This window comes from Dryobates pubescens, chromosome 15 (assembly GCF_014839835.1).
Source record: "Dryobates pubescens isolate bDryPub1 chromosome 15, bDryPub1.pri, whole genome shotgun sequence".
NCBI lineage: Eukaryota > Metazoa > Chordata > Aves > Piciformes > Picidae > Dryobates > Dryobates pubescens.
The window spans coordinates 4728531-4748751 of NC_071626.1; the positions used below are offsets into that span (position 1 = coordinate 4728531).

The 20221-nt window shown below is 43.7% G+C and overlaps 1 protein-coding gene across 4 annotated transcripts in view; it reads left to right on the forward strand.

Moving 5' to 3' along the window:
• Nucleotides 1–20221, forward strand: part of ANO4 (anoctamin 4) — a 177976-nt gene that overhangs the window by 64419 nt on the left and 93336 nt on the right. For 2 of the 4 annotated variants that reach the window (XM_054167688.1, XM_054167691.1), the window contains exons 3-5: nt 7242–7352; nt 11592–11728; nt 16425–16583. In XM_054167688.1, the coding sequence (XP_054023663.1) occupies nt 7242–7352; nt 11592–11728; nt 16425–16583 (407 nt within the window). The remainder of the gene's footprint in view (nt 1–7241; nt 7353–11591; nt 11729–16424; nt 16584–20221) is intronic. The other 2 variants (XM_054167690.1, XM_054167689.1) reach the window with 2 other exon arrangements.

Sequence of the window (20221 nt, forward strand, 5' to 3'; positions counted from 1 at the left end):
GCCCATGTTCAATACAATGCAAATTTAATGCACCAAACAATGTTTATACCTCAAGCATGAGCTGGAAATATATCCTAATGAACACACAGACAGTTCATTCTCTTGACTGTAGATGCTCTGGAGCCTCTGCAAAGCTCCTAATGAGTTTGCCTGAGTTACAGGGAGGACCTTTAGTCGCTGATCTGAGTGACAGGTTGTCACATGGTGATTATGCAGCACTTCGAACTTAAGAACTGAACTAGCTAGCAGATGATGCAGAGCCTGAAGTCTTCTAGCACTTTGCTTAGTCATTCAGCCCATTTCATTCATCACTTCACTTTTCTAGGGCAAAAGCCACTTCTCTGAACATCCCTGTTCTTAACCTAAAGTCTCCTAAAATATTCATTGTAGCAGTTTGGGAAACAGTTTTGCAAACACTATGTGAAGGAAGGGAAAAGGGGGGAAAAAAGAAACCAGAGAATAAAGCACTGTCTGCTGTTTTCCAAAGCTTTCTTGTTTAATTTTAAAACAGTCTATTCAGTTAGAAATTGCCTCCCTCTCTATGTATTTTGATGATCTCCAGAGGTCCCTTCCAGCCCCTCCCACTCTGTGATTCTATTTGTGCTGTACGTGGCACACTCCAGTGCTGATCCTACCTGGGACCTGTGCATGCCCTCAATAAGGAGCTTCAAAAATAATATTAATTATTTTAAGTGGTGGCTTTGAGGGTGTTCCACTTCTCTGCAGAGCATGTATTTTTAACCTCCTCTCTTTTCAAAGCCTCCTTTTCTTTCCCTTTCTGCTTTGATCAGTCTCCTATTTGCTGTTGCAAAATGATCTTTCATCCACTCCTGCAATCAATTATACATGGTTGCTTTAAGATCAGTATACCTTCCCCTCAAAAACTGACTGCTATAGCTGTTGCTAGTTTACTACACGTTGTTGCCTCATGAAGACTGCAAAATGCCACTCTGTGGATGTTCTTCATTCCACCCTCGTTCCTCTCTCAAGGGAAAGCAGGCAGCCAGGTGTTGCTTGGCACCAATATCACTGATCCTAAGGCAAGGTTATAATATCCTGAGACCAGTCTACCATCATTTTCTTGCAACCAAGAAACTTCTTGGCCACTCCAGCTCTTGGTGAAGAAAACAGGCAATACATACACATCTTTTTGCCATGCTTCTGAGGAAGTAATGACCCATTTAAAAGACAGCTTATTATTCAAGAAGCAATGAGAGAGACTTTGTATAACCAGTTATTATGTTCCTGTAATGCTTGACTTGGGAAAATGTGGCTTTTTTTTTCTCCTTAGCTCTATAGGTCTTGCTTAAAAGCAGCTTACCATTATGTAAGCCTCTATTTCTAATGTAAAATAAGTTCCATATAGCCCAAGGGGGGAAAAAAAAAAATCAGGTAGATTGTCAAAAGATGGAACAAGTTGGCTTCTGCTTTGGCAGAGATGCTTTTAAGATCAGAAAAGAGATTTGACTATAGCAGGGCTGCACAGCAGTATGAATTTCCACAAATGGGTTTTTTCCAGTCCAAAAAAAAAATCATTAGCCAGAGCTCTTCCCTATCACCAAGCCTCCTGGTTCATTCTGAAATCACAAAATTAAGCCAGACCTTTAAAAATGATGGCTGTTGTTCATAAAGGGGGTGTGGGAGGGTGGGGGTTGCCTCCTGGGTGAGTTGGTGTTGTATAGCAAAGTTCATCCAAGCATCAGAACTCACTTGATATTCCAACCAGTTCAATGTGCTGTGGTGCTAAAAAAAAAAATGCCCCAAAGAATTGCACTAAATCCAACATCACTGCTTGCAGCAGGTGTAAGGGCAGCAGCAGAGGAAAGGTGGAATCATTTTTTGAAGAGAACTCCCTTTGGGCTGTGCAGGCCACTGCCCTTCCCTGTGCCATGAGTGGCTGAATCTCTTAGGAAATCAGAAGTGTTCTCTGCATGCTGGGTAACTCCACAGAGGCCCAATACTTGTTAGGCACATCCTTGGGGGATGCAGTTCTGTACCATGCTATGTTTCAGAGGCCCAGTGGAGCACAAAGAATGTGCATTTTTGAGGTCTTCATTACTGATAACATCCAAGGTACTTAAACAAAAAAACAGGGGAGACAGCACTGCAGTTTGTTACTTTACTTCAAGCTTGCTTTAGGAATGCACCTAGCACAGGAGAGGAATTCAGCTTCTGTTAGACTGATGGCATTAAGAGGTAACCTGCACTTTGAAGAAACAAAAAAGTTCTTTCAGGGTCATCAAAACTGCACATATCTTCAGGGTCCTTTGTGCTGCCAGAATGCTTGAAAATTATGAGCCTCACTGTTTGAATGCTCTCCTGCTGCCTTGTGAAGGAAACTCAGTTTAATGGCACTTGCTGAAAAGGATCTCTCTTGGATATGCATTCCATGTGACCAGCCCAAAACTTGTCCATGCATTTTAATGGCCAGGTGCTTTACTGCTCCTTTAGTAGGTCTTGGTAATCACAGAAGGTTGCAGAGCAGCATAAAAGCAACTAAACCAATGTTTGGAGCAGGAGCTTTCCACAATCAGTGTGCAAATGCTCTTCAGCTCCAGCTTGTAAGTGAATGATTATATTTATCTTAGCTTCTCTCTAATAAGGACACCACACACCCAGACTGGTAGAGGCTGGAACTATGTCCTCTCCCTGTGATAGACTAGGATGGGATTCACTGCTCCATAGAATCATAGAATCAACCAGGTTGGAAAAGACCTCAGAGGTCAAGTGCAACCTGTTACCTACTACCTAACACCTCATGTCAACTAAACCATGGCACCAAGTGCCACATCCAATCCTGTTTTGAACACCCTCCAGGGATGGTGACTCTAACACCTCCCTGGGCAGCACATTCCAACGGCCAATAACTCTTTCTGTGAAGAACTTTCTCCTCACCTCGAGCCTAAACTTCCCCTGGCACAGCTTGAGACTGTGTCCTCTTGTTCTGTTGCTGGTTGCCTGGCAGCAGAGACCAACCCCCACCTGTCTACAATCTCCTTTCAGGTAGTTGTAGACAGCAATAATGTTTAGTTTCTGTACAGGAAGGCATAGATTGTGGAGTCAGCATGATAGCTCTTACCAAAACTAAAGTAAGAAAGGCTTTGTGGTGACAGTGAAAGCCTGAGCTCCATGGCCCTAACCTGGGTGTTACAGTTTATGATGAGACTATAACCCAAGGAGCAGGCTCACTAACTCCTGAAGGCTGGAAAGAAGGGAAATAAAAGTGGGAGGGAGGTTACCACTTAGCTGCCAAGTGACAGTATGAAAGGAATGCACTTGTAGAGGAAAGGGACATTGGTAGCCACAAAGCACTATCATCTAGATGAAACCTTCCACTCCAGGAATCTATAAATCTCTGAAAGCTGGAAGGAGCAGGCTGGGGACAGAATGAATCTGCTTGCCCTGTTCCTACCTACTGTCAGAAATAGGGTCCTGCACTGCATGGACCTCTGTTCTGCTATCCTGCCTTCAGGATAACCATTTTCACATTCCTAGCCTATATTAGTGCCTCAGTGACCTCAGGACAATGGAAGTTCCCAAAATGGTTTAGCTGCTGGTACTTCCTGCAGGAATTAATTACCAGGATGTGTTCAGATCATGAAGGCAGTGATGGGCTACAGCACAATGTGAGTCTGTATAATTGGTTGTTACATTAAAATCCACCTGGAAGAGACATCTGGTACCTTGTAAAAGCCATCTTGATGCCCCATACTATAATGAAGGAAATCTTTGGTGCCCTGAATTTATCTACTAGGTCATGCCTGCTAGCCAGCCAACTTCTCTGATCAGTGAGCTGCTGAGCTGAGAACTGGGCAAGATTTTTGCAATCAACACTTTATTCAGCAAATGTTTTCTTCCTCTCCCCTTTATGAATTGCCTGCTGACAGCTCCTGATATTGTTGTAGGTAGATGGTAACTGAGGAATTTATCATTCACAAGCAGTTAGGTTTTTCAAACATGGACAAATGGTTGGGCACATGCAATAGTGATCTCTGATAGCCTTGTGTTTAGATGTGTACTCACAGTGTAAAAGGATGGGGGTGGAACCAAAAGATAATCATTCTTACTGTTGTTTTCATATCAATGAGAACAATAGGAAACAGACTGAACTGTTTGGTTCATTTAGATCTCAGACTTCATTCTGGACTCTTATGTGCAGCCTACAGCTCTGCAGAAATGTCTCTGCTTAGTTACACACCACAGCTTTGTGCCATTTTCAGGCTCTCCTGTGCATTTCTGTTCCAGGCATTGTGGCACTAGAAAAGATTCTCTTTGTTCCCAGTAGGAGACCATACACTTTGGTGCCTTTCTCTTTGTATGACAAGTGAAGAGAAGTGCTGCTGGGTGATAATTCCAAGGCTTATTCTGCAACACTGTCCCTCTACTAATTGTGTAAGGATCTGCACAGGGGCCACATAGAGACAGGTAATTGGAAATATTAGGCCCAGGGATATGAGAGATGCTATGCTTAGGGCTTCTCTGTGGACATTTGGGTCCTTTTGGCTCTCAGAATATTGAGGGTTCCTCTGAGCATAGATGGGAAATGAAGGAAGAGGCTGTGTGCTTCTGTACAGGAATCCAGTGGTCTGGGTGCTTGTCCAGGTAGGAGATGAGATTATCAGGTCTCCTCAGCTGATGTCTCTTTTGAGCCTGTTTCTTAAGAGATGCCTCACTCTTGTCTTGGTGGGTTTGACTGTTCCCATGACCACAGTTCTTGCTGGACCATGACTGAATTAGAAATGCAAGAGTTGAGGGCTAACAGGACCCCATCCTCATAGCCTGGTGTTCAGGCTGGTTTGGCAGTAGAGGAGATTTTTAAGGTGTGGCTATCCATTTTGCCCATGGCTGTCTAAGGAATAGGCACACACAACATGAGAGACAAAGGACAAGCATGTAGGACTCCCCAGCTCTCTCTAATTGGCTGAGTGGCACTCTCTGTGTCTGATGCCAGCCAGGGTTTAATGGGAGGGGAGAATGGACACCACCTCTCTTCAAAATATTGTGGTCTGTGATTATATTAAGAGTTTAGAAATCTCCCTTTCACCACTGCTGCTTCTGGAAGATAAGAAGAGAGTTTGTATTAACATAATTAAAGATATGCCATGCATTACAGTGTGTTGCAAAACAAAGGGAAACTCTTTTAAATTGCCTTGCAAGACTAATTCCAGCACTGTTATTACCATACCCTTGACATGACCATGCACAGAGGCAACTATCACATAGGTTCTTCATGCTAATAACAGAATGATTTGGGGGGTTGAGCTTTTATCTGTTCTTTTTATTTGTTTTCCTAACACTCATTATTTTATCCATAATTAGTGAAACCATGAAGATAAATGGTGTTTGCTGCAAGGTGGAAGATTTTATTAGCCATGCTAAATAGTGACAGAGATCATCAAGACCAGCCAGCAACCCAACTCTACCATGACCACTAAACTGTGTTCTGAAGTTCCATGTCTACATGGCTTTTGAACACCACCAGGGATGATGACTCCACCACCTCCCTGGGCATTCTCTTTCAATGCCTGTCTGCCCTTTTGGTAAAGAAATTGTTCTTAATATCCACTCTTAATTTCCCCTGGAGCAGCTTGAGGCCATTTCACTGGCAAAGCTCCTTAAATTAATTGCTGTCCATTGGTTATTCCTCTTACTTCCACCCTATTATTTATAAGTCTTTTCCAGCAGCTGCACTATTTTTCCTTGGTCCCTAGATTCTCTTTTGGGGCACATGCTAGCTCCCACCTCTGAGGCCATCTGCAGATTTCCCTAGGCTGCTATTATATGAATAATCAGCTGTCTCACTTGAGAAATTCTCTTTGTTCTACATCATTAAATGCTGACTCCTGCTGCTGCTATGACAGATCACTTTACAGGAATCTACAAGAGGAGCTGTCTCTGATGTTAGCAATGGGTCTTTGCTGTGGAACAAAAGAATATGCTGGGGCAAGCATGAGATGGCTTGATTTATGATGTTTTAACACTGGGAAATCAAAAAAAGACTGAAGCTGGTGTATTTATACCCATTTTGAGGACTGTATTTCCAAAAAGGGAAGAAATAGGGGTGAGTATTTTGTACCCAGGAATTAATTAGTGGCTCTTATCAAGGCAGTGGTGACTTAGTCATTTGGCAAGGGGAGGGGGTAGATATAATGGACTAGAAAGGAATTCAAAGTACAACTAGCTTGTTATAGGCAGGAGAAAGGAAAATGCTTCCATCAAAAGCATGAATGATAGCCTCTAGTGAAGGCACAGTAATGGACTAAATGACCTGAAGGTTTCCTCTTCCATCATGGCCTTTTTGTTGTGCAGTCCTTTCTCAGATCTCTCCCTGACTGCTGCAGCCCTTTGTTAGTTCTGTGTATTAGTTACTCAAGAGCATCACCTCTAACGGATGTCTTTGTGAAAGGCTCTGCTGCCACTCTTTAACACCCAGCCATACTCCTAGTAGCTCTCTCTCTTTCCCTGGCTGTATCCAAGTACCCTGTAGCCAGCAGCTTCAGCCTCTTTGCCCACTTCCTTTTGCTGTCTGCTCTTGATGTGAACCTACCTTTCTCTACATGGGAAGGATGTGCTTTCAAAACTTCCTGCTTTCTTTGTTCACGTTGGGAGAACACAAAAATGGGCAAATCTTGTACCTCTTCATATCCACTGTGAGCCACTAGCTTGGGTTTCCATTCTGCAGTGCCTTTGAACAGCAGCCATTACTTACCAATGTGACACCTTTTGAAACAGCCTGAAGTACTGAAGTGCTTCCTAGACCAGGGCATGCCATCAGCAGGGCATGTGAGAATTCAGGTGTCCTGTGGCTGAAACATGCTGTCCATTCTCTTTTTTGTCCTAGTGGTCGTTGTCTGTCTTGAGATTGAATTCATCCTTTGTGTGTTAGTGTGTTTTATTTTAGCCTGGTGGTTCCTGTAGTGCTGTGTTGTCTGTACCAACGCTCTTGTCTGTTTTGTAGATGGCATGGTGAGGGGATGCTCATGGCATGGCAGCACGTGTTCACCTGAACAAGGGGCTTGCCAGGGGTGACTCTGCATCACCGCTGATAGCAGAGGAGATGTTGTTGTTTTGTTCTGTCTAGTTTTAAATCAGTCCGTGCAAATTAGTTCTCTCAGAGGGGGGGGAAACAAAATGAAGTAGTATACATTTATTCAATGTATATGTTCCCTCACCTGAAAGCCCCTTGGCTGGATTTTCTGCGACACTGTCACAAACCCCATCAATCTCTTCAATTTCTTCAGAAGGAAGAGAGGATTTGCAGGTTAACCGCCTGGAAACACAAATATGGATAAAGCCAGACAGACAGAAGACAGATGTGGACTTTTCAGAAATTCTTAATGCAATACAAGAAAGTAAGTTGCTCCTTGGATGCAAAATGTGGTTTATGGTGGAAGAGGCAGCTGAGATGGATCGCAATTGTAACTGAAGGGGCATAAAAAGCGATGAGCTGGGTGATAAATGAGTACTCCCCCACCCCCACCCCCTCCCATGGCAGAGGGTTTGGAACTAGATAATTCTTGAGGTCCCTTCCAACCCTATCAGTTCTATGATTCTGTTGCTAAAATCTCTGAGAAAGTTCAATGAGTTATTGAAGACCAGTAAGAAATCTGCTATCAGAGGAGTCATAATGATACTTGAATTATTATGTGCCTAAGAATTGCAGCAGTTCATATTTCCCATGCAGAAATATTAAGGTTACTCTTACTTTAATCCATTCTTTCCACCCTTGGGTGGGTGTCTGAACTAATAATATCATGCCAACACTGCAGTTTGAGACCTAGGACTGGATTTGAAGTTACAGCTGTTCCAAAGGGTTTGACTATATTCACTTTTTAGCAGCTGCTAGTTTTGGGGAGCAGAAGTGATGAGCTTGTGATAACTGAAGGTCTGTGGATCTTAGATCTTCATAAAACCATCTCTTTTTATGTCTAATGTGTTGTGGACTAAGAATTGCTTGGTGCACCCTTCTTAAAGCCAACTACTGACTTATTTCAGACTTGTGCTAGAAGCACTTTTTAGGATGTCAGGTAGTGACAGGGCTAGGGGAAATGGAGCAAAACTGGAAGTGGGTAGATTCAGACTGGATGTTAGGAAGAAGTTCTTCTCTATGAGGGTGGTGAGACACTGGAAGAGGTTGCCCAGGGAGGTGATAGAAGCCTCATCCCTGGAGGTTTTTGCAGCCAGGCTGCATGTGGCTGTGAGCAACCTGATCTAGTGTGAGGTGTCCCTGCCCATGGCAGGGGGGTTGGAACTGGATGATCCTTGAGGTCCCTTCCAACCCTAACAATTCTATGATTCCATGATTATCTGCTGGGGTGGAATGTTTCCAGTCTTGCCCTCTGAAACAGCCGGGACAGTGAAGGGGAGGGTTAGCGTGTGATGTTTCTTGGTGGTCCTCCTGTCTTTGATAATTATCTCTAGTTGGATTTTTGTGAATCAATGTGGCAAACTCTGCTTTAGCATTACTGCTGCATGTGCTAGAAATTGGAGTCTGATTTTTGCCTTCTAAGTCTCTTGAAACCTCTACAGTTTAGTTTGTCCTAAAACAGGTTGGATGCAGCCACAGTGACACTGAGAAGCTGCTCCTTATCACATAAAGCAGAACACTATCGGACATGATCTTCCCTAGACCTGTCAGTAGTTTCACCCCTAGCTAGGAACAGGATGGTGTGAATCCAAAGCTGGTTTTGAAATTAAACTCTCCCTCCTGGATATTTGTTTCTAATGCTATCCTGACACTTCACACAAGTGTGGAATAAGTAAAATGAATGGACTGACAGTGAAGACAGCTGCAAAATGGCAAAAGAAACTTAGTACTTGGGGGTGGGGGTGAGGGGGTTGTGAGGAAAACAGTGATTTTATCCCTCTGGTGTGTTCACAGACAATGATAATACACAAAATATAAGAAAGAGTGAAGGAGGTGAAGTAGTTGAAGCTATTACTTCCAATATGTCCACAAAAGCTTGATGAGATCTTGCAGAGCAGAGGGGGCTACCTTAAACTGATGAATTATGATATGAAGTGTTAAGCAGGGATTAAAGGTTGTTCAATACTAACACTCATATACAAAGAATGTTATGCTATCTACCTGAAAAAAAGAAGAGAAACAAACCAGCTGTTAAAAGTATTGAAAACTCAGAGTCTCTATTAAAAATGATCCTGCTTTAATTAGTTCATTATCCTGGTCTCAGAGTAGATTAATTTGGATGTGGAGGCTTTTCTGTTGTCTCTGAATTTTTAAGTGGCTTTCTAAGATGAAGTATTGCAATCAAAACCAAAATGTGTGCCATTAGCCTTGCCCTTATTTTAAACAGGAAAAAAATGAGGAGGAGTTCCTGAGTATTGTGATGGAGCATCTGTAATGACAGACTTTAACTGCTGTTAAAAACACGTGCAAAAAGGGCGCAGGCTCTTCTCTGTGTTAATGATCCATAGGAGCAAGGGGAATAGATTAGAATAGACCAGACCAGGTTGGAAGAGACCTTCAAGATCATTGTGTCCAACCTATCATCCAACACCACCTAATCAACTAAACCATGCAACCAACCATCCTGTCAAGCCTCGTCCTGAACACCCCCAGTGACAGCGACCCCACCACCTCCTCGGGCAGCCCATTCCCATAGAATGAAGCTACAACACATCTGCATAGTCAGGAGAAATATTATTGAGCAAATTTGCTCATGCTTGTGATAGTGAAAAATAGGCCACCTGCAAAGACTGTTGATAGCACTGGAGGTTCTTAAAAAAGGTTTCTTAAACTGGGCTATGGCCCCTGAAGAAGGGAAAGGTGAAAAGGAGGTCACCAAATGCTCCTGATGGCATTTAGTTCCTGGCAGCTATTCAGTCTCTCCACAGTGGGAGAACAGATTTTTACACCTGCAGCCAGTGGTTAGAACTGGAACTAAGCTGCTGGCAGCAATTAGAGGTTTTTGTCTGTTCCCTGTTAACATACATTCTCATCGACAGGAACTACAACTGCCTGTCTCTAAGTTCAGGGGACTTGTGGAGAAGCAAAAAAAATCAGGAGGTTATTGTGGAACAATTCCACAGATCAGTCCAGTTGGCAAAAAGTGTGAGGAACAGAGGGTTAAACAAACTTCTGTCAAGAGTTAATGGATACTTGATCCTGCTTTACTCAGGGGAAGAGGTTTGGTAGCCTACCCTTGGGGAGGTGTTCAAACAGTTATGACTGCTGCCGTAATTCTTGATTTTGGAGTTGGAGAGTTGAAGTCTGTCCATAGTTTAAACTTGATCCTCATCTGAGGGTTTTTATTTCTTCCCACATGCATTTCTTCATCGTCCTTTTGCACCAGACCCGCAGTGTATGGGGTGAAAATGTAGACCTCGCTGTCTGCATGCTGTCTGCTTTGAGTCTCTTATCCAACAGCCACTCAGTAGATCGATGGCCAGGTGTGGGACTGTATACTTGCACAGCAGCCCTTCCCACAGCTTCTCATTGTCTCCTTGCTCAGCAGAGCTGGGAGCACCACTAAATGTAATGCTGCTCTAATCTTGAGTACGCTGCCAACCTTTGACTTAGCTTTCATTTAACTTCTAGAGGCTGGTTGGGTTTGCTTGTGGGGTTTTTTTTTAATCAGAATAAAATTATCACAGGACATGGCATTACAGAAAAGATGGAAGAACTTTAGCCCACTTACTGAAGCAGAAAGTTCCTATCAGGGCAATGCTGGGGCTGGGGATTTCCCATGGAGGGCTATGGGACCAGATCTATCCCACTTGAGCTGGGCACAGAGGATGCCAAGCCCTGCCCTGGGAAAGGACAAGCCAAGACAAGGCCAGGACATCATCCCATGGGTTGACATCAGAATCAGGCCTGGTGAGGAGCACCAAGGTCAGACAAAGCCCTGGCATGGCAGGGCAAGGCCTCCCCATAGAGTTATTTGGGGGTGCAAGAGAGAGCAGGGGCTGCTGAGCCCCACCGCCAGATCCCCAGGCTTAGAGGAATGTGCTCCCTTGCATCTCTTCACTTCTTATCAGGGCTGGGTTTACTAAACACATCTGTAGATTCAACACACAGTTTCATTTGTGACCAAAGTCTGTGCAGTAGATAGAGCTGAATGTGTCAGATTTCTGTGCATCAAAACGTGCTGAGTTGTGCAAACCCAAACTTCTGCCCAGCCTCATTTATTCGATGCCTTTCAAGTAACAGAATTTATTTGAGGTCTTCTGCCTCTGGTTGCCCCACAGGTCTGTGCAACTTCTAACTTGATATTGGATGTAGTAGGTTAAAAACCTGCTGCTCTATCAGAAATTTTCAGACACTTTACTAATCCAGAAGATAATCGTTTAAGCCACTTACCCCAAGAGATTCTGGGGAAATGGTTAATGTATGATCTACCGTGGCAGAAAATTGCTTATTTCTCATCAAAGGAGTGTTGTGGTATTCGAAAGCTTTGTGCAGCTCACTGGTGAAGGAAGTGCTCCACCAGTGTGCATCAGACTTGAAACTTAACATACTATAGACTTACAAAAAGTGGAATTGCTGATGTGTTACTCTTGGTGTCTCCATGTGGTCCATTGGTGATTTTCATATTGTTGGTTTTAATTGTCTTCTATTTGTCTGTTTTTAGTAGCTAAGGATGTCAACATTTTTTTTGATGAGCTAGAAGGTGTGAACAGCCCTTCCAAAGATGATGACTCCCTGCTTCACCACGGTAACTTGACCAGTACTTCTGATGATGCCAGCAGGTTGGAAGTTGTGGGAGAGGTAAGGACACAGAGAATTTCTAACATAAGAATTATTCACACCCATTAGAAAAAGGTAGAAAGTTTAACTTGTTATGAAATCTCATTCTCTGCGAGTCAACTTGTGTCTGACCTTTCCAGTGGGGCCTAGTTTTGCATCCTGAGATTGCAACACTGAAATATAAAATCTCTCAAGTTGAAATTGATTTCATGCACCCCCAGTGAAAAGTCTATGCAGGTATTTGGCGTCTCCTTTCCTGAACCATCCAAGTCGAATGCTTCACTGCTTCTGAAAATAATGGACAGCTTTTCCCTGACAGTGTTTTTTTGGGAGAGGGGTGATTAGCACAGATCAAAACTGGCAGGGACCATGCAAAAATTAAAAAGCACGGAAAAACCACAGGAAGTTTAAAAGGAGAGACTGAGGGAGCTGGGGCTCTTTAGCTTGGAGAAGATGAGACCAAGGGGTGACCTCATTAATGCTTCTAGATATGTAAAGGGTGAGTGCCAAGAGGATGGAGCCAGGCTCTGCTCAGTGATGCCCAATGACAGGACAAGGGGCAAAGGGTGGAGGTTGAGGCATTGGAAGTTCCATGGAGACATGAGGGAAAAAATTTTCATTGTGAGGGTTACAGAACACTGGAACAGGCTGCCCAGGGAGGTTGTGGAGTTTCCCTCTCTGGAGACATTCAAGACCTGCCTGGATGTGTTCCTGTGTCATCTGGGATAGGTGATCCTGCTCTGGCAGGGAGGGTGGACTGGATGATCTTTCAAGGTCCCTTCCAACTCCTAACATTCTGTGATTCTGTGAGGTTGCCCTGCCCTGCCCTGCCCTTATTTTGTTTATTAGTTTAGATAAAGTTTAGAACATATAAATATAGAGTACATCTTTTTCAGAAGCTAGAGGGTTTTGTGAAACACTGCTGAGGAGAGATCTTCCTCACACTAGAAATTCTGCCCATAGAGAGCTGCACTCATGGAATGTTTAGATAGATAATTAAAGGAACAAAATTTAGGGCACCCAAGAGATGTATTTAACCTTGCTCACAATTTCATCTTCCCCTTTACTCGTTGCTCTTCCCCAGCTTTACATACAACTTACAAAGGGCCTTATTTCCCTGCTTACTCTAGAAGAGGTTTATCTGACACTAAATTCCTGTGTTGCATTTTGGGATCATATACCATATAGTCTTTAACACAAGGAACACGTGTAAAAGGCACATAAACTTTGCAAGTTAAAGAGCAAAAATGAACAGAAGATGGTCAGAAGGCCAGAGGATGATACAGAGCAACATATTTTGCTCTTAATTTAACAATACTGGAAAGCCTTCCCCCCACACCTTTGATATACTCTTGTTTGTTGTTTTAAAGGAAAAGGGAAAACATCTGAGGAATATAGGAAGCTTAAATGGTAATTCTGTTTTGCCAGTGGAGTCACCACTGCATCCAGGAGTCTGTGATAACATTTTAGTTCAGATCAGGAGTGTACATTTGAAGCAAGTCTCTCAATTGCCCCTCTTTTATGCTTTGTTTGCATTCCAGAACATATTCCAGTGTTGGATTTTAAACCTGGATTCCTTCTGTATGCAAAAAAGTTTCCCCCTGTACTCAGCACTGGTTGGGCCACAACTTGAGTCCTGTGTCCACTTCTGGGCCCCTCAGCTTAGGAAAGATGTGGAGTGGCTGGAATGTGTCCAGAGAAGGGCAACAAAACTGGTGAGGGATTTGGAGCACAGCCTTATGAGGGGAGGCTGAGGGAGCTGGGGTTGCTTAGCCTGGAGAAGAGGAGGCTCAGGGGAGACCTTCTTGCTCTCTACAACTACCTGAAGGGAGGTTGTAGCCAGGTGGGGGTTGGTCTCTTCTCCCAGGCAACCAGCAGCAGAACAAGAGGACACAGTCTCAAGCTGTGCCAGGGGAGGTTTAGACTGGATGTTAGGAAGAAATTCTTCATAGAGAGCGTGATTACCCATTGGAATGGGCAGCCCAGGGAGGTGGTGGAGTCGCCATCATTGGGGGTGTTTAGGAGGAGACTGGATGGGGTGCTTGGTGTCATGGTTTAGTTGATTAGGTGGTGTTGGGTGATAGGTTGGATACGATGATCTCAAAGGTCTCTTCCAACCTGGTCCGGTCCTATTCTATTCTATTCTATTCTATTCTATTCTATTCTATTTGAAATTGTGAGATGTACTCCAGTGTGTCTCCTGGACCAAACTAGAGTAAGCCCAATGCCCTCAAGGCTACATTGTGTGGACAATAGATCCTCAGCATAAAGTTTTTTGTGTATAGATCCTTTAGCAAGCTTTACTTGCTAAACTACAAACAGTGACTCTGAGCCCCACAGAGCCCTACAGAGCAGGAAGAATGTTTCATCAGGAGGCTTAGAAACCAGAGCAGGACCCCCAAGCCGACCCAATGTCTCTAACTCTTCTACTGCACCCTGAAATAACCTTGGATACCCTTTGGGTTTGGAGGTTGTTTTTTTTCTATCTTCTCAACACAGATTTATATTTTTTAATGGAAAACCATAAACTGGGCTTTCTGAGCTGTTTTCATATTTAATGCTCTGTGAAAAACACTTGTGATATCTTGATAATATCATTTGTCAGCATGATCTGCAGTATATATATAAATGGTTTGTTGCTGTTATTTCCTTAGGGCTTAAATCTTTCTGCTTGCCTTCTTTTCCAGTTCAAAGAACTGTTCCACTATATCAAGTCTGCATTAAGCTGTGTCAGGACTCAGGCACTGTAATAAAACAGTCTTAGAAAAATTCCTTCTTCCTGCCTTCAGTAAACTGAATATACCAAAGGGGATGGGACCTCTGGGATGTTTTATTGATTTTTCCACTTAATCAAAATGCCTGCAGAGACTCAAGAAGATAGCTTACACTAAAGTCTTTGAATTGGAATATTTGTTTGGGTTTGTTTTTTTCTATAGGAGTCATTTGTCCTCTTACTATGTTCACTTTTGTCATTAGAATAGAGTAGAACTAACCAGGTTGGAAGAGACCTTCAAGATCATCGTGTCCAACCTAGCATCCACCACCACCTAATCAACTAAACCATGCAACCAAGCACCCTACCAAGTCTCCTCCTTAACACTTCCAGTGATGGTGACTCCACCACCTCCTCAGGCAGCACATTCCAATGGGCAATCTCTCTCTCTGTGTGGAACTTCCTCTTAACCTCCAGCCTAAACTTTCCCTGGTGCAGCTTGAGACTGTGTCCTCTTGTCCTGGTGCTGGTTGCCTGGGAGAAGAGACCAACCCCCACCTGGCTACAACCTCCTTTCAGGTAGTTGTAGACAGCAATAAGGTCACCCCTGAGTCTCCTTCTCGCCAGGCTAAGCAGCCCCATTTCCCTCAGTCTCTCCTCATAGGGCTTGTGTTCCAAACCCCTCATGGTTAGAATCAGGAAGATGGCTGGCACTGAATTGTTTGAATTGGAACATTTGTTTGGGTGTTTTTTCCTATAAGAGTAATTTGTCCTCTAACTATGTCCACTTCTGTCAGCTAAATTCAGGAGCAGTTCACTTATAGCAAAACTATTTTGAAAATTCCCTGCTTTTCCCAAAGGTGAATGGCAAGCTGTTCATTTTTTCAGAGATTTGATCACAGGAAACAGCTGGCAGGGATGGTTGAGCAAATTCTGTATAAACACAGAGAAATTAGCATAACCTTCACTTCAGCTTGAAACTGGACTGGTCTTGAGGTTTCTGAAGGTCTCTGCCCATCACACTGCTCTGTCAGAGGGCTGTTTGTCCCCATAGATCATTCACAGTGTACCTTTTTTGTAGGAAACTTTACAAGTTGCTAACTGCTGCACAGTTTCAACTTGCCTGAGAGTGAAAGCTTAACCCCTGGGCAGGACTTGCATTATCTGCAAGTAAGAGTTAAACTCTGAGGAGGATCTGTGAAGAGTTTCAGCTCATGAATTTCAGAGAGAAAAACAAAGACCAGCACTTTGGTTTTTAGATCTCAGGAGAGAGACCTTCTTGACCTCTTCTTAACAGTGAAACCCAGTTGTGGTTCTGTGTCAGAGCCAACATTTGAGCAGGCACATTCTTTGCAGGAAAATAGCCAAGAAGCAGTGTTCAGTGTGCTGATGTACTGCTAAACCAAACACCAGGAATTACCTTCAGAGAAACCCAGTGGGTTTCCTCAGCTGTTCCTTAAATAATAGTCTGTGGTCTGATGAGGTAGAGTGACAATGTCCAGGAGGTATCATTGTCTGTAAGACAGAGGCATTAAAGCCATCATAAAGCAGTGAGAATCTCTGCACCATGTTTTAGTGTTTCTTGCTGCAATAAATGCCATTGTATATTCTTCCCACATGTATATTCTACCATGCTAAAGTCTTCCTTTTAAATTTATGCTTCTTTAACAGTATTTTCTGCTTCATTTTGTGCACAAGACGTTAATTCTAATGGTATGGAAAGTGGGAGGGAGGAAGGTTGGCTTTTGCTCTCTGTTCTCTCCTATCCCATGTGCCTATATGACCAAGTATCTATCGAAGGCCTCCTGGTTTTAAACTGAGGAAATCTGCCCTGCTTTCAGATAACCTTAGAGGTGGCTGAAAACTTGAACAGGTGTAGAGCACCTAAAAATTTGAGCAGCTTGTTCCTTACATTTCCTGTTGAACATTACTGGAAGCAAACAGAAATGGAGCAATTACCAAGGCAAATTAACATCACTGAAATGCCTGACTCTCTTTTTCCAGGAAGTACCTGATAAGAACAAAACCAATGGACTATATTTTAGAGATGGCAAATGTCGGATTGACTACATCCTGGTGTACAGAAAATCCAATCCACAGACAGAAAAGAGGGAAGTGTTTGAGAGGAATATCAGAGCAGAAGGACTTCAAATGGAAAAAGAGGTAAGAGAAGTTCCTTGGAAAACTGCTCAAGGTTTAAAGCTGTGTAGAATCCGAGGGTATGATTTTGTTGTTTACTCTGAAGTCCCTTTACTCTGTTATAGTACTGGGAAAATGCTTTTAGGAGTGCCTAAATATAGGCTGTTTATTGCCAGAGTAGTTGGAAAGTGCAGCCTAAAGGAAAATCAGACATGTGCACTGAAGACCATTACAGGCCATTACAGTCATCTTTTTCAACAACATCCACAGCCTTTTCCTCTCCCTCTAAGTGGGTCATTTTGTAGAAGGAGTTCAGGTCCTCCAAGCAAGACCTGCCCTTCATCAGCCTATGTGTGTTAGACTGAACACATATGCATTGGCATGCTGCCACTGATGGAAATGGCAGAAGAACTTCAAGTTACAGGCTTTGGTAGTTTATGTAGGTGCTGTGCACTATCTCCCTTTCTTTCATGGAATCCCTCCTACCAGTGTACTTGAAAGGCACACTTTGGAGAACACTGGGGAGGGAAATATGGAAGCTGCTTCTCTCTAGAATAATGAATGTCTTTCCCTTCTGTAAGTGTTTTTGAATGAATATGGGTACTGGTGGATACAAGAGTATAGAAACATATCAAGCCCTATGAGGAGAGGCTGAGGAAGCTGGGATTGTTTAGCCTGGAGAAGAGAAGGATCAGAGGTGACCTCATTGCCCTCTACAACTACCTGAAAGGGGGTTGTAGACAGGAAGGGGTTGGTCTCTTCTCCCAGACAACCAGCACCAGAACAAGGAGACACAGTCTCAAGCTGTGCCAGGGGAGGTTTAGACTCGAGGTGAGGAAAAAGTTCTTCACTGAGCGAGTCGTTCGTCATTGGAATGGGCTGCCCAGGGAGGTGGTGGAGTCGCCGTCCCTGGAGGTGTTCAAGGGGAGATTGGACGTGGCACTTGGAGCCATAGTCTAGTTGTGAGGTCTGTTGGAACAGGTTGGACTTGATGATCCTTGGGATCTCTTCCAATCTTGGTTATACTGTGATACTGTGATCACTGGTTACATCAACCAGTCACCATCAAGTGTTTGTTCAAATAACCTGGAGGTTAGCACTTGTAGCGCTGCAGTAGTCGATAGACGTTTGCAATGGCAGCCAGTGTTCATTTATTGTGCTTCACACCACTGACCACAGCAGCTCTAATCCAGCATCCACATAACCCAGTCCAACAAACAGATGTTTGGCTTCATGTCCTACAGTTCTGCCGTGCTTCCACCAGAAGAGACACTGAAGGGGTTTCTGAAGTTTGGCCAGCATAGAAAATGAACATGGAATTAACTCTCCCTATTGATACATCTGCCTGATGGTTTCGAACCAACTGCAGATCTATTTCTCTGTTAAGTTTTGGGGTCAGAGTGGCTGGAGAGCAGCCAGGCAGAGAGGGACCTGGGGGTACTGGTTGACAGTAGGCTGAACATGAGCCTGCAGTGTGCCCAGGCAGCCAAGAAGGCCAATGGCATCCTGGCCTGCATCAGGAACAGTGTGGTCAGCAGGAGCAGGGAGGTCATTCTGCCCCTGTACTCAGCACTGGTTAGGCCACAGCTTGAGTCCTGTGTCCAGTTCTGGGCCCCTCAGTTTAGGAAAGATGTTGACTTGCTAGAATATGTCCAGAGAAGGGCAACAAAGTTGGTGAGGGGTTTGGAGCACAAGCCCTATAAGGAGAGGCTGAGGGAGCTGGGGTTGCTTAGCCTGGAGAAGAGGAGGCTCAGGGGAGACCTTCTTGCTCCCTGAAGGGAGGTTGTAGCCAGGTGGGGGCTGCTCTCTTCTCCCAGGCAACCAGCACCAGAGCAAGAGGACACCATCTCAAGCTGAGCCAGGGGAGGTTTAGACTGGATGTTAGGAAGAAATTCTTCATAGAGAGAGTGATTGCCCATTGGAATGTGCTGGCCAGGGAGGTGATGGAGTCGCCATCACTGGGGGTGTTTAGGAGGAGACTGGATGGGGTGCTTGGTGCCATGGTCTAGTTGTTTAGATGGTGTTGGATGATGGGTTGGACTCGATGATCTTGAAGGTCTCTTCCAACCTGGTTTATTCTATATTTGTATTCTAAGTCAGCAGTGAAAGCTGTGAAATCACTTTATATCTTAAGTATTATGAAACACATTGCAATATTTTGCACAGAAAACTTTTTCAAGTTGATGGTTTCAGTGCATACCATAGAACTTTCTTGTGGCTTCCAAGCCCATTTAATTGGACTTTGCTGCCTAGGCTGCATGAATGTTCTGCCTGTTTGATTATTCATTCCAGTTTCTGTTATGGCACTGACATGAAGTTTAATTTCTTAATAATCTCATCTGGCCTTGCTGTGACTTCTTGCCAGCATCAGTAATTGTACATTTTCTAAACTCAGAATGATCAAAATGAGGTTGTGTTGCATGACTCAGGCTAATGGCTTTCAAATCTAGGGTAGCAATCTTTTTTAACACACAACTCTGACCTAAAATTTAGCCCTAACATGTATATTTTATGATCATGTTAGCTTCCAAATTGAAGGATAATCCTGAAGGAAATAAGTACATTCTTAGTCCTCTCCATCCCTCCCTCCCTCTCCCTGCAGAGTACCAACTCTGCTACGTGAAACTCAGGTTTAAACTAAGTAGTGTGACCACTTAATGCCTAGATGGTTTCTTACCAAATTTTGCTTCTCATTTTGGTATGACTGTGCAGCATTCTGAATTTCAGCTCTGGAAGATTTTAACAGCAGGTCTGCTTTCTGCTTGTTCCTCTATAATGTATTGCTCCTCTGTGAAGAGTTTTCCCCCGAATCAAATGAGAGAACAGTTTGTAGCTTTGGCCTCGGAACTTAACACTTTGGCAACAGGCTGAATAATCCTTCTTACCTTCTATGAATTTGGTGTGGTTGTTGGTTCCTTCCCCTCTGACTATGGCTGTTCATATATTGCCATTCAGTTGTGTTAGTCCTGCCTTTCACATGGGAAGGAAAAGAGAGGAAAACTGAGCAGAGCTGTTCATACTGCAGTTTCCAAATCACATTCCTCAGTAGCATTACAAAGAGCAAAATGCACTGCAGTGGCTTGCTGACAGGCATAGCACAGCAAAATACCCAGAAAGTGGTGAGTGCAGGGAGCAAAGTGTTCACTTAGCAGCATGAAATGAGAGAGTGAATCTGAAATGAATTCATAAATATTGAGATAACTTCAGGCACAGTGTCAAGATCATGCAGCTGAGAAAGGTCTGAGCAGGTATATGTTTCTGCCCCTAGAAAAAGGTGATGACATTTTGCAGCTACTTCCCAATGAATTCACACTCTTCAGCTACGCCACACCACTGCCCTGTGGAAGCTTTGCTAGGTTTGGTGCTCTATACATCCAGCAGTAAACAATGAAGGGATTCCAGACTGAGGAACAGATCACTGAATTAGCGAAGGTATGGAAAACAGAGCTCTAGGAGTGAATGCTAATCAGGTGGAACAGAAAAAAGATTTTCCTTTTTAGACCCTTTTCCCTGTTTTTTGGTGTATATTGGGTCTGGATAGGATGGCTGTGTTGTCCCAGTCCACCATGGATCACATCCAACAGATGTGATCACATGCATAGAAGCTCTAGGTAAGTTAATTGAAACCACAGGTCACTCCAGGAAAAGAGACTGCCTTTTTC